A 15,193-nucleotide genomic window follows, 5' to 3' on the forward strand; every position below is an offset into this window, starting at 1 on the left:
GTACTCAACAGAATCACTACTGCTGGATTCATGGCCACGCACGACTCGTCAGCTGTAATTTATAGATGGTACATGTGCTTGCAACTTCCAACCAACACCGACATATCGTACCGGGTACAACGTGTCCGTGATGTGGCGAGGCATCAGCCACGCGACACGCGACTTCGTTTGCAGAAAACCGTCTAGTCTGGTGTGGTCTGCTCGGTGGTGGGTGATTCCGAGTAATTTGTCATCCACACGAAATAACCACATGGATTGGGAATAGGGAGCATTGTATGTATTCGGCGTAAAAGTGTCATCATAGCTAGTGTTGATCGCTCCAAATTATAGTGGTTAGCCGCATTAAACCTTAATGGAATTACCACCACTTGAAACGGACTAGACGGCGCCGTCATTTGCATGGCTCTGTCTATGCTATGATGGGTTCAAGAGTAAACATTTCTTGCAATTAATGTGCTTTCTGACGTCGACCTTGAGCGAATGGAAATGGCCAGGTGGTGAACCAAAATGCAACTGCATCAATCGATTCCCAAAATTATGAAGTCTATTTTGGTCCACCCGGCTAACCATGTGGTGGTAGTGATCACATTTCTTCGAACAACAACTCCCCGACAGCTCTACGGGTGGTAATCCAGATTAGCCTTTTACGTACACCACACCCGTGAAACGACACGGCAGATTTTTTTTTAGAGTCAACACTTTCCGACAGGCCGGTGTTTGTTTGTGAAGTTGGTGGTGGTCTATTTATATCAAGAGCGCTGTTCTTTTCTTTTTTTTTAATGCAACCCACCCAAATTGTAAATATTTATTGTGTCCGACTCGAAAAAATGCTACGGTAGCGTCTTCTTGGTCGTTTAATGTCAACGCGGTTGAGCGGGTCTTCAAGGTGGTATTTATTCGCACATATGGGAACGACGGCGGGTGTCGTTCGTCGATGTAGGGCAGACTGATTTCATTAACTGAATATCAAGTATCAAGTGGCTTCTTAGCCGTTGTCCATAAACTACGACGCTTGTATGGTAATCTCAGAACCCTCTCATCCCTTGTAGATTTCACTTTTCATAAACACATTGTATGAACCGTTGACTTCGGCTAGACTATCTTCGTATTTTATGGACGGGACTTTATGTTTTATGACTATCTGATTCCTACGATTGCATATGGCATAACCGTACGGTTACATGTACTGAGTAGATCTATAGTTTACATAAGCGGATGATAGAGTTGTTTAGTCTATAGAATGTTTACGACAATGAAATGGAAAACTACTTTGCCGATGAAATTCTGTAGAGTGGTGCTTTGAGCGTTCAAATATATACAATCTTGATAAGAATTATGGGTGTGGTCACATAGCTTGAGGATTGGACTTTTGCTTTGTAAGCGGGTGGGCATCGGTTCAAGTTGCACCCCCGTCACGTATAAGTTTTGTTATTGATTTTTTCTCAATACCATCGTCTCCAACTTTCACCAAGAGAGTTTCTTCTGTCATATTTGAAGATTTTTTCATAAAATCCTTGGTGTTTGAGATTTAATATAGCGCATTTAGTTCACCACTGGACTATCGCACTAGTTTTCACGAGTGCGAAAACGTTAATAAAAGTGCGCGATTGCATCAAATCAACTCGGTGTCTTCAGAGCACTTGTTCACCATAGATTGAAGAAATAGTGCGCCGAAGACATCAACCTGATTTGATGCAAACGCGCACTTTTATTTACGTTGTCGCACTTATGAAGTCGCAGTTCGCAGTCCAGTGGTGAACTAAATGCGGTATATTATCATTCATTCATTTCAGTTCTGAGCACCCGTGGTGGTACAAACGGCCAAATTGAAAGATCTCCAATCTCCATCCTGGCCGATTGCCCGCCATCGCCTAGACCAGTGGTCAGGTTAAAATTTTGTTGACTTCCTTGTTGTCCTTTGTTGAGCTGCGCCGCCATGAGCCGCTGCACCCGCCTCTGCTGGGTTGCAATCTAACGCTTAATGGCAGATTTCTTTTTCGTCCCTGCGTAGAATGTAGTCGACTCACCTCTCCACTTAAGCTCCCGAATTTCTGTCCCTATCGGCCTTTGACGACATTGATGATAGAGCTCCTCGTTGGACATCCAATTGTGATGCCACCATGCACGAATTTTATATTGCGGGCATCTTTTGATGAAGACCTACAATCGTTGAGTGTGCTCCACTGATACGCACCATGTTTCACTGGCGTACAGCAGCAAAGTTTTAACATTTGAGTTGGAAATGAGGATTTTTGTGCGTTAAGGTTGAAGGATTCGTCATTGACTTAATCGTCATCAATGAAAATACGAAAGCAGTTTTCTCGCTCAAAACATGAATGATTTTATTGGAAAAGTATTCACAGTACTCCATTCTGCACCCGCAATACAGTGAATATATTAATTTTCACTGCGGGTACACATAGTAGGTGGCTATACAATGCTCAGTTTTATATGTTTTCAAAAATCTAACACGTTTGTTAAAGTTGGTCGAAACAAGCATCACATTGTATACCTGGCCACGTCCTTACAATCGCTACGAAAGGATACGACTGTTAGTTTAACGTCCTCTTGAGAAGATACAGGATACCCAAACTATCTCCATAGATGTTAAGGAAAAGAAATTTGTGTTAGTAGGGTGAGGTTATAATGAGGAGTTCTATTCGACAGCCTTGAGCGCAGTTTACATTTGATGGATGGCTTACAAATCTGGTCAATGAACTTATCTTCCTGAAATAGAGTATATGAGTAGTATACAGTAGTCCCGTGTAGTTTCCGGCTTAGAATAACACTACGGAGTCACTGTTCCGGGGGTAAAAGTCCACCGAACAGGGAACCCCAATCCAAGGTGTCAGGCGACCGGTGCTGAGGGATGAATGGTTGAGGTGGTTTAAAACATGCTCGATCTTTAACGAAGCCCGTAACGTGGGTAGATCACCTTTTTGGGTTGCGTTACGGAGTAAGATCTACTAAATTGAACCCTGGTGACATCCAACTTGTTATGCTAGGGTAATGCGTTTTGGTAATTAGAATTCATGGTACAAAGCCCATGTTATTATCCAGAAAGCCAATAAGCAGTTAAAATTGCCTTTGTTCAGCACTATATGCGCCTTTACTGCAGGCCATTTCTGGAGCTCGATTTGAATAGGTCGTATGTGCTTTCCTCGATATAAAGTTCGATCAGTTGGTTTCGCTTATTGATGCGAAAGCTGTTGAAATTAAGCAAAACTTATACATACTGCCGATTCCTTACAAAACAGGCTTTCCGTTCAATCACTAAAAGTCCTCGAAAAATAATTAATATTGCTACAGTAACTAAAATAAACTGATCGATTTTAATATCGACGAAAGCACATACGACCTATTCAAATCGAGCTCTAGATTTAATGCTAACACAGCGCAACATTTTTTTGTCTCAAGAGCAAACTTATGTGTCTCCGAAGGATTTTGGGCCGCTGAATCCGAATCCGGACTCAGATTTGCTCTAACACGTCACAATTTTGAGCTACTCCTCAATTTATAGGGTAAAATATGCGATTTTGGGCTTTTTTGACAGCAAGCCATTAAGCAAGGAAATATTTTTTATAAGCAATCAAAAGGTTAATTGGTCAATTAACATCTAAATTAACGACTCATGCAAAATATTTCGTTTTACCTAATCAAATTAGATAGATTTTACCATTTTATGTTAGTATGAAAACTTGCATGCAACTTTTGGAGGGTGACTTGTATGGGAAATATCGTACCTAAAATAAATCGCTTAAAACTATCAAATTTGATTAGGTAAAACGAAATAGTTTGCATGAGTCGTTAATTTAGATGTTAATTGACCAATTAACCTTTTGATTGCTTAAAAAAAATATTTCCTTGCTTAATGACTTGCTGTCAAAAAAGCCCAAAATCGCATATTTTGCCCTATAAATTGAGGTATAGCTCAAAACTGTGACGTGTTAGAGCAAATCTGAGCCCGGATTCGGATTCAGGGGCCCAAAATCCTTCGGAGACACATAAGTTTGCTCTTGAGACAGACAAAAAGTAAATTTTTGTTACGCTGTGTAATCTGCCGTATATGCGCCATAAGTGCTAATTAAACGCAGGTTTTGGCCCAATATACTTCCTATCCCCCAAATTCTCGAAAATATAAACAAAAATATTTACCCCAGCTCATTTCAGCCGCTTCATATTCTTCCCTTTCTCTTTCCATTCTTCTCTCACTCTCCACTCTGCAGCTTTTGAGGCTGTCTTTTCAATTGTTTTTTGCTGATTCCACTGAAACTGGGATTCGATCCCTCGATCCTCTGGTTGATCATGTTGCTGAATCACGCTGCAGGATAAGTTATACATAAACGATCCGATAATGTGCGTTGATTTTTTGATCATTTAAGGCTTGAGCACCACACCGGCAGTTATTTCGTTGTGCCCCGGACAACAGCTCCGACAAGTGCTGATAGTTGAATCTACTACAAAAGACACGATGGCCAGTGAATCCAAGTTCAACCATTGCACAACAATAACGACAAAGTCGCAACCTGAATTTGTTACGACATTCTACCCAATGCGACATAGGTTTGCCCCAACTTGAAAAGAATGGGATAAAGATCATGCAGCACGAATTTGGAGATTTTAAAGCCTTGCATTGTGGTTTTCAAGCGGTAACTTCGAGTCGGTAAACACTGCAACGTTGCTGAAGATATATCATCAAAAAGATTTGATTTTGAATTGGTAATAATTGATTATTCACGAGTTGAAAAATACGCAACAAATTCAGCTTCCGTTTTGTCTGCAACGAAAATTTTCGGGATCATGTCATTATCTGTTACCAGTTGGGATAAAGAGTGATTGCTGCGCCTTCTTGGGGCTTTGTGGCCGAGCGGTTAGCGGCGTCAGTCGTTTAGGTGTCTCGTAAGCCTCGGAGTGTGGGTTCGATTCCCGCTCCAGTCGGGGAAAACTTTTCGTCAAACGGAAAATTCTCCACTGGGCCACTGGGTGTTATTACATGTGTTGTTTTTTCTTTGTTGCTTGTTTTGAGCCTCTTTTGTCTGACAATTCCACCAACCATGGAATTTATTTGGGAAACATCTGCTCTCACAATGATTTGCTTCGTTGCTACCAATAAATGATAGGAATTTGAATAATAATTATAATGGATCCTACAGCCGTGGCACATAAATTGAAATGTAGAAATGTGTAGCAGTTTTAGCATCACTCATCTCTATTGGCAGTTTTATGGCAATGAAGCATCAGTTGTGATGCTTGTTAACCAAAATACATCGTGCATTTGAAATGTCACACAACGGCTGTCATATTTTAAACGGCATTTTAATTGCTAATATAGGGCAATTGAGCAGCCGAACTGCAATGATACGGCAGCAAGCAGATATAATGCAGTTTTAAAGCTGAAATATGGCTCATTAAAATGCTTATTGGTTACCTGTATAGGTTCTAAGGACCTTGGAGCAGCCGGTTGCGATTCGTCCATGTTTTTGAAGTCAGCATCAGTTTCGGGGCAAACATTTGATTTGAGCGTAATTTACGAGTAAACTTTTTTATCTCTTCTCCAGGACCCCAATTACGAGCTAATTCACACACGTTTTTATTAAGAGTAACATATATCAATTACCAAAATAACTTTTTGTTACGATTGCCCTAGTATTTTGGAAAATTATATATTATGTTGGAAAAAATATTTTGAACTTGATGATTTTGTGGCTATATCGGTCTCTTTCTACTCATAGTATAAGGGAGTAGAGATCAAAGTGGATAATGAAATGATAGATATGATAGAATTCGCTAGGTAGCGAACAAGTGTGAAAATTTTTATAGAAGGTGAAATTAGGCAAGTAGGCCATGTATTGAACGAATACATCGAATGCGTGAAACTTCTGCCGTGCGACCTGTGCTTTTAAACAGATCGGCTTGGTTGGTAGTTTTCATACCACCTTACCAAGACTGGCAAAAGTTTCAGGCACCCGACTGCCTAATGTATTGTTCTGTTTTCATCACAAATTCTATCGATCGGTAGCTTTTTCGGAATTCGCACTCCGTTCATAGGGGTATGCCTATATCGCGGCGTGTTCTTCCTATTAGCTTTTTCGATCTTATAGGATAGAACACTTTTCTTTTTGAGCCAAACTTTTCATATCATATGCTGATTTATCGACCGTATTCTATTAATAACTTGATGATTTTGTGGCTATATCGGTCTCTTTCTACTCATAGTATAAGGGAGTAGAGATCAAAGTGGATAATGAAATGATAGATATGATAGAATTCGCTAGGTAGCGAACAAGTGTGAAAATTTTTATAGAAGGTGAAATTAGGCAAGTAGGCCATGTATTGAACGAATACATCGAATGCGTGAAACTTTTGCCAGTCTTGGTAAGGTGGTATGAAAACTACCAACCAAGCCGATCTGTTTAAAAGCACAGGTCGCACGGCAGAAGTTTCACGCATTCGATGTATTCGTTCAATACATGGCCTACTTGCCTAATTTCACCTTCTATAAAAATTTTCACACTTGTTCGCTACCTAGCGAATTCTATCATATCTATCATTTCATTATCCACTTTGATCTCTACTCCCTTATACTATGAGTAGAAAGAGACCGATATAGCCACAAAATCATCAAGTTATTAATAGAATACGGTCGATAAATCAGCATATGATATGAAAAGTTTGGCTCAAAAAGAAAAGTGTTCTATCCTATAAGATCGAAAAAGCTAATAGGAAGAACACGCCGCGATATAGGCATACCCCTATGAACGGAGTGCGAATTCCGAAAAAGCTACCGATCGATAGAATTTGTGATGAAAACAGAACAATACATTAGGCAGTCGGGTGCCTGAAACTTTTGCCAGTCTTGGTAAGGTGGTATGAAAACTACCAACCAAGCCGATCTGTTTAAAAGCACAGGTCGCACGGCAGAAGTTTCACGCATTCGATGTATTCGTTCAATACATGGCCTACTTGCCTAATTTCACCTTCTATAAAAATTTTCACACTTGTTCGCTACCTAGCGAATTCTATCATATCTATCATTTCATTATCCACTTTGATCTCTACTCCCTTATACTATGAGTAGAAAGAGACCGATATAGCCACAAAATCATCAAGTTATTAATAGAATACGGTCGATAAATCAGCATATGATATGAAAAGTTTGGCTCAAAAAGAAAAGTGTTCTATCCTATAAGATCGAAAAAGCTAATAGGAAGAACACGCCGCGATATAGGCATACCCCTATGAACGGAGTGCGAATTCCGAAAAAGCTACCGATCGATAGAATTTGTGATGAAAACAGAACAATACATTAGGCAGTCGGGTGCCTGAAACTTTTGCCAGTCTTGGTAAGGTGGTATGAAAACTACCAACCAAGCCGATCTGTTTAAAAGCACAGGTCGCACGGCAGAAGTTTCACGCATTCGATGTATTCGTTCAATACATGGCCTACTTGCCTAATTTCACCTTCTATAAAAATTTTCACACTTGTTCGCTACCTAGCGAATTCTATCATATCTATCATTTCATTATCCACTTTGATCTCTACTCCCTTATACTATGAGTAGAAAGAGACCGATATAGCCACAAAATCATCAAGTTATTAATAGAATACGGTCGATAAATCAGCATATGATAAAAATATTTTGCCTATTTCAATTGTTGGTCCTGAAACGATTATTTGTTTGGGGTTCAGCACGTAGTGGGGTTCAGAGATGTTGGCTCACTTTTTTCCTGTAGAGTAGTATTCAGATGACAGCCGCCTGCCTTGGAGTCCCTGATAGAAACGGTCAATTTTCGAAACAATTTTCAACCCATCATTCTGTATAACCTATTCTGTTGCCAATGGAGGACCAAAACACGTCCAAATATAATTTCTTACTTTGACCAGAATCGACAAATCTCATCTAGCTCAGTTCTACTCATAACCGAGAATTGAAAATTAACCATTTGAATCATAAGGTTTCCATAGCCTGTTTTGGGGCAATCGACACCGAAAAAAACAGTTCTGTTTTTCTAGGTTTGATCACCGCATGACTTTATCATAACATTGATCATGAATATGTCAGTTTTTTTTTAAAGACACGGACATGTTCAATGCTTCCTTTATGCGACACCAATGTTGTAAATGTTCTATGCGTAGTATCAGGCATAATTGACTTGCATCGATTCTTGTCATCATGTTCAAGAGTGGGATTTCTTTGATAATTCCTTCTGGGATTTCTTCTATGGTTCTTTCAGGGATTACTGCTGAGCTTCCATCTGAGATTCCTACCACGATACCTCTAAAGATCCCATCAGGTATTCTCTACCGGTTTCCTTCAGGAATAAAGTGATCCCTGATTTAGAGAATCTTGAAAGGATTCTTTCAGAAATTCTAGCCGGCATTTCTTCATTGACTTCTGCTGGAAATACTTCACAGATTCCTCCTGGTATTCTTTCAAAGATGTCTACTCTATTTGGAGAATTCAAGTTTGATTCTTTCTGGTGCAGGGATTCTTGCTGGTATTCTTTGAAAGATTCTTCTCGGATTTTTTCAGGGATTTATCTCGGGATTTCTCCAGTAATTACTCGCGGGATTTCTTCTGTGATTCTTTTAGTCGAGCTTCCAGCTGAGATCCCTCCCAGGATTATACAAACAATGACTCCTAGAATTCCTTAAGGAAATCCTCACGGGATTCCATTAGAGCTTACTTTAGAAAATCTTGGACTGACAAATGTTCTATTCGGTATTCCTTCAGGGATTACTGCTGAAATTCCTTCACGGATTCTTCCTTGTATTCCTTTATAGATTCTTTCAGGAAATCTTGCAGAAGTCTTTCAGGTATTCATGCCAGGATTCTTGCTGTGGTCCCTTCAACGATTCTTCTCGATTTTATGACATTCCGTAAGGGATTTATCCTATGATTCCACCCGGGATTTGTTTTTAATTATTCTTCCAGGGAGTCCTGCCGAGCATCCAGCCGCAATTTCTTCCGTGATTTCTTTGAAGATCCTATGAGGGACTCTGAATGGCATTTTTTTCGAGATTTATTTTGTGACTTTTAGAGATTTCTCCCGGAATTTCTACAGGAGGCCTTCTTTTTCCAGCGTGAGTTACTGCTAATGAGAGTGGAAGAATAAGAGAAAAATACAGAAACAGAGAGAAATATGCTTTTTTTATGCACGTAGATATCTCTTGTTAATCATGATGTCATATGACAGTCAGTTTTTTATTTTTCTTCAGTAGTTATCCTGTTTTCACTAATTATAGATACATTGTATCTATACGGATCAGAACACAACGATAGTATAGAAGTTGTGCTGAAATAGAGCTTAAAAATATATCAGATGTCGAGGATCTACAAGAAATTGTTTGGAACTAAACCATACTCAGCTAGACGAGAATGTCCAAATCATATCTATATCGAACAATTTTTCCTGTCATAGCTCGATGTGATTTTGATGTGTTATTCAAAATTTAAATGAATATCGCCCGAATAACTCAAAGTGATGTGATATCAGTTTTTTGTTTTTGTCGAAATATCTGAAAGTACCTACATTAGAACAAATTAAGCTCTTCTGTACGAAATGGAACACTACAGGTACCCACTGCCCCTCTTGACATGTCAGTCCCATGCTAGGTCCCATGTATTTTCTAATGCATTATATTTTTGTCGCTCACGAGGTCATTCAAAACAAATTTGTTGTTTTTCCGCCTTTTTTCAAAGCTCAATATGCCACGAAAAGGGTATGCATGACGTAAATACATTTTTTTGAAACTAATTGGAGTTTTCATTGAAATGCCATGTGCCCCTTTCTGAGCAGTGGAAACGAAAACCTCATGCTCTTATTCCAATGATATTCACAACAGTGAGCCACAGTTCAGTGATAAGGTGAATCGTAAGGTCTTAGGTACGATGCTGGATGTTGGCGATTTTTTTTTTCAATAACAGAGGACGACAAATCTTGTCTGATATTGTTTTGATCTTAACGAGCTATTATTGAACAATTCATTATACTAGATTTTACATCTCTGTTCCTTTACCTCTTATATCAAGCAAACCCATAAGTTTTTGTGCTTCAATAATTCAATCTGTAATAATTGAATATGCTATTCATTAGATTTTTCCACCTACTCGGGTAGACTTTCATATATTTTTTTGAAATCATGTTTATTTTATTAAAACTTGACTGTTTATAATATTTTTTTGTTCAATGAAACTTACAATTGTAAGACTACTTAAGCGTTAACGGGTCAAGAGTTTGTGGGGTAGGTACTGAGTGAAAAATTCAGTTAATTTATCGGAAATCATTAATTTGTTCTTGAAACTTAAATTTGAGAAACGTTTGGAGAGTTCGGAGTTCGGAGAACTCGTTAGGAGCTGTATTGTATCTATACGGATCAGAATATAACGATAGCGTAGAAATTGTGCTGATCTTGAACTTGAGAAAATTATCAGATATTGAGGACCCACATTGAAGATTTTTTTGGAACTACACCATAGACTTCCATTTTTTTCCTTTAAATTTCCACTGCGAAACCTTGAAGCAGACAGGAACAGAATTCGTCAACCTCGTGATATTTCAGAATACCTACCCCAGCAGACCACTTCGCTATATAACCGAAGTGGTCTGCTGGGGTATTCTGAAAGAGGGAAAGAATTCTGTACAGAATCCTATTTGATACCAAACAGCAACTTATAAATGCAATTTGTTACGCTACAAGTGCATCGAGTATTGCAATCGTCGATTCATAGCCCTACGACAATAACAAATTTCTTTCATTTCGCAACAAAAGACCTAGCGCAGGTTGGTACTCTGTTTCGAATCCCATTTCAATTCGTGAGGCGCGAATCAAGTCGCGTTCATTAGTTTGGTGTAAACAAGATTTTTCCACCCTCTTCTCGTGTTGTTGGTCACGGCCGGGCCCGCAATGGTGAGCCTGTGTCCGTGCGACCGTCTTATCGAAACGGTCACCGGCCGTCGCCACCGTTTTCACCTTGAGGTTGCTTCGATCGTCCACTCTGATTGCGTATCTTTTATTTTTTTGTTCCACTCCTGTCCTGGGGGGTACTGCGCGAGATGAAGATGTTGCCTTTATTGTTGGTTTTTATTTTCAAGGGGTGTGAGCTCTGGGGGTGCATGCGATCAAAATAAATTTTGTTTTCATTAGGCAGAATTGTTTTGATTGCGAAGGATCGGATTGCATCCAGAGCGAAAGTAATTGGATTGTCTATAATTAGATTTGATCTTCTGGAGTGGGGAAAATCGTAAGAATTAGAACAGATTTGGTGACTAAATCCAATAAAATTCCCGCGATTAGACCTTGACCTAGGCTTCGACCAAGGCGGCGAGTAGAATGAATAATCCTATTTGCGATCTTGTACACAAGCTGTTGATACCATCTATACTTGTATGCAATTGATTTCAAAAGTAGGAGGCAGCACTAGTCATACAAAGCTGAATGGCTCTATTCACCAATCCGTATAACGTTAGCCACTGATGATGAGAAATGATTTTGCATTTATTTTATGAACTATTTTATTGTTTTCTTTCAAAACACCACAATTTGCTAAAATTTTCAATTCTTCCTTTGTTTTCTTCTTTTTATAATTTGCCATAATCATAACATGCACGCTCAACGAAAAACAATACACTGACACTGTGCTAACATGTGTGTGCTCAATAACTACACCTCACCATCCATCATCGGGGGCCCCCGTCGTTTCAAAAATTCCCGGCTGCGATTGGGTCACTGGGGGAATGCATGGCATCTCTGAAAACATCATATCATCACCACCATCATCGCGGCCACGTCCCAACAACGACAACAACAACATTCCACAACAGGAATACGGACATTCGTTATTTTTTCAGCGATTTCTTAAGCAATCGGATCAAACGCAAAGCGGAGATGTCGGCCTGGCCGAGTTTATCCACTATGTGCGGGAGCACGAAAAAAATCTGCGGCTACAGTTTACGCACCTGGACAAGAACAAGGACGGCAAGGTGGATCTGGACGAGCTGATACTGGCTTTCAAGGAGCTGGGCGTCGAGATCGATAACCAGGAGGCAGCGAAGTTACTTAAGAGGTGAGTTTGATGAAGGGAATTACGAACAAAATGGACATCACTAATACGATTTATTTCATTTTTAGGATGGATAAGGATGGAAGTTTGAACATAGATTATGATGAGTGGCGAGATTATTTGCTGTTAGCGCCATCTTCGGATCTTCATGAACTCGTCAAGTACTGGAGGCATTCAACCGTAAGTACCCATCTCTATCTTCCATTTTTGCGCCGAATCATTGCGATATTCCGTAGGAATCCATTCAAACGACAGAAATATTCCCTTAACTTTCGTTCTCTACTTTCTCTTTTTCGTTTCTCCTACTCTCAAACCAATCAAAAAACCAATCGCTCAAAACTCAAACCCCGGAACCCCCTGTGTCTGTGAAGAATCTGAAATACAATCAAGCGTATCTGACGATGATAGGGCGGGAAATGCCACCGTCGTATCCCTTGCCTTCCACTGACATCCCACCACTTGCGAGCGCCATTCCTGGGACCTTCCACGGGAGTCGATCTGATCTAGGTACCGGCACCACGATCCCTCCTTTCACTAATCCTGTTCCTCCTCACCACACTAACAACGTTCCGTCGATGAGTTCGGACGACCGGATCCGGGGGACGCTCAACGCCACGCTCGACGACAATCCCGATCTTTCCCTGCTCAGTCTGATCGATCTCGAGCAAGCGATCGAACATGTCACTGAGCTGATTCTGACCCCCGGCCTGCTGAACTCGGGTTCACCGTCTTCCGCCACCCTTGCCGGTGTATACAAATGCAACAATTCGCACCTGCTGGTGGATGGTAAGGTACAGTGGAAAAAGGCTTTGTATTCTTTCAAAATTACCTGCCCCTCGTGTTTTCGTCGTTGGTGCGCTAATGCAAAAGAGAAGTATGCAACTCGTTTTGTTTATTTTTTTTTTGGTTTCGTCCTCAGTTTATGCAAGTTTTTCGATGATTGCTTGCGGACGTTCTACCCTTATTACTCCAAAACGATTTAGTTGCATAAAGCAGATCTTAACTGCTCTGCTAGGATAGCTTTTATTGTAATATTTTATCAATTCTAAGCAAGACGCACCTATCATCGTTTCATTGTTTCATTGCAAACATCCTGGCAGGAATCAAAATTTCGCTTACCACGAAGATTGTCATGATTTCTATTATCATGATACTCTTTAGGTACAATATTCTGGAAATCAAAAACATCTTTCGGCCCAAACTTGTTCAAAATTTATCAACTGCCTTTTCACCCACACCTTACTCAAAATTTGTAATCCTATTTCAACCCGGAAAACCCATCGCTCGCCTCGCTTGTTTCACACTCAACCCTCCCACTATCCCCCTGATACAGCAAATTTCGTAAATCCAATCGTTTGATCTAAGAAATCCTGTACCGGATCATTTGCCACCAGCAGTAGCTCTTTGAACGCTCCAAAAGCTAAAGCAAAAAAAAAAAAACACTCAATTGGTTTCGCAGAGTCTATGCGTGCGGATGAATGGGTGCAGAATTCCCCCATTACGATGCACCAAAGGAAATATTGGAAATATTGCACATAATCAGTTAGCTAGTATATAGCCCCACCTTGCCTATTACACCAATATATTGAAATGGTTCTGATTTAAACGGCGTGAATCCCATATCTTTACCCTTTAATATGCCCCTACTAGATCTAGATGTTGTGCGTGATTAGTGAGCATAGTTAACCAACTAGAAACCAGAAGGCACTTAGTAGAGCTCTTGCGGAGTAATTCTGAAGTTGAACTTCTGAGAGTGCCCGTATTACACGCCAGTAGTACATTTTGTGTAAAATAGTAGTTTGTAGCTCGTGTTCAGTAGATAATTTGACTAACTGTGTGCAATGATATGTGTGCATGCATGCATTTAGTATACGGTAGACTACATATTGAAAATAGATAAAATTGATTAAGTCGAACTGTCTGATAATAAAGTAGAGGGTCATTAATGAGTTATCAACAAAATATCATGTAATGTCATTCTTCTATGAAATTCACTTCATTTTTAGATCATTCTTTGATGATGTTCAATCTTTGTAATCTTCAAACATGAAATTACGGTAAAATAGGCTTATAATAATTAATGTTGGAATACAAAATTACATTGATTTCATACATGACATCCTCAGAGACACATAAAGCCAGAATTCTTAAGACCAACCAAAACATAACTATCTGGTATCATAGGAACTAGGATCCAGAGGTACGTTCTCCTCCATTCTAGGGATTTGAACCTCCGCCGTATATAAGCCTGCATTGGCGTAAATAGGGGGTGGCCAGGGGGGGCCTGGCCCCCTCCAGAATAATCCATTTTGGAAAAAATCACGCAATTCAGGCGAAAAGTATCATTTTAGTATAGAAAATCTACATCGACATGGCCTTGGCCCCCCTAGAGCCATGACCTAGTTACGCTTATTCCTATCAGGCTATCTAAAGAAAAAATGGAGTAAATCTACTCCTCGAGGATATGAAAGGCGTGTTATCGAAAGCATCCTCAAAATCTAAGAAACCAATCAAGCTGGAACTGGTTTTGAGCGAGTATCTACTTAATAATGTAAATAATGTAAATAATGTATAAGCATCCCTAAGGAGGCTACAACAAAAATGCCGAAACGTCGGTATAGTATAAAATACTCGTCTTAAGTGAATGACTGAGAAAGTCTATCCCCAAAAAAATAACGTAAATATTTGTGAAAGATTGCATAAAAAAAGAAAAAGGAGATGGGACATAAGCTTATGTAGGGCGAGAACACGTTTTGAAAATGATGATTAACCTGGGCTTGTTAGGGGAATATCTGTAAGTAAAAAGAAAATCGCGTTGAATACCGTTCCTTTGAATTCCACTAAGAATTTGCATCCTTTGACAGATACGTATTTCGACCTCAACTGTAAGGTCGTCTTCAGTGTCTTGTACTTGACTCGACTGTCGAGTCAAATACAAGACACTGAAGACGACCTTACAGTTGAGGTCGAAAAACGTATCTTTCAAAGGATGCAAATTCTTAGTGGAATTCAAAGGAACAGTACTTAACGCGATTTTCTTTTTACTTACGTTTTGAAGTTTTCTTTCGGGTCTGTTTACTATATAACTTTAATTGTTCTTTGAAATATTTTAGTACATTCTAGTTGCA

The 15,193-nt window shown here is 39.7% G+C and overlaps 1 protein-coding gene across 2 annotated transcripts in view; it reads left to right on the forward strand.

Annotated features, from left to right (window-relative positions):
• The window catches only part of LOC109399286 (uncharacterized), a 30,712-nt gene extending 17,206 nt beyond the window's left edge, over positions 1–13,506 (forward strand). Inside the window, exons 2-4 of one of the 2 annotated variants that reach the window (XM_062854136.1) lie at positions 11,827–12,068; positions 12,134–12,245; positions 12,437–13,506. In XM_062854136.1, coding sequence (XP_062710120.1) covers positions 11,827–12,068; positions 12,134–12,245; positions 12,437–13,048 — 966 coding nt within the window. In that variant the 3' untranslated portion in view covers positions 13,049–13,506. The remainder of the gene's footprint in view (positions 1–11,826; positions 12,069–12,133; positions 12,246–12,436) is intronic. The other variant, XM_062854137.1, reaches the window with a different exon arrangement.
• Positions 13,507–15,193: the final 1,687 nt, after the last annotated feature.

This window comes from Aedes albopictus, chromosome 2 (genome assembly GCF_035046485.1).
Source record: "Aedes albopictus strain Foshan chromosome 2, AalbF5, whole genome shotgun sequence".
In the NCBI taxonomy this organism is placed as follows: Eukaryota; Metazoa; Arthropoda; class Insecta; order Diptera; family Culicidae; genus Aedes; species Aedes albopictus.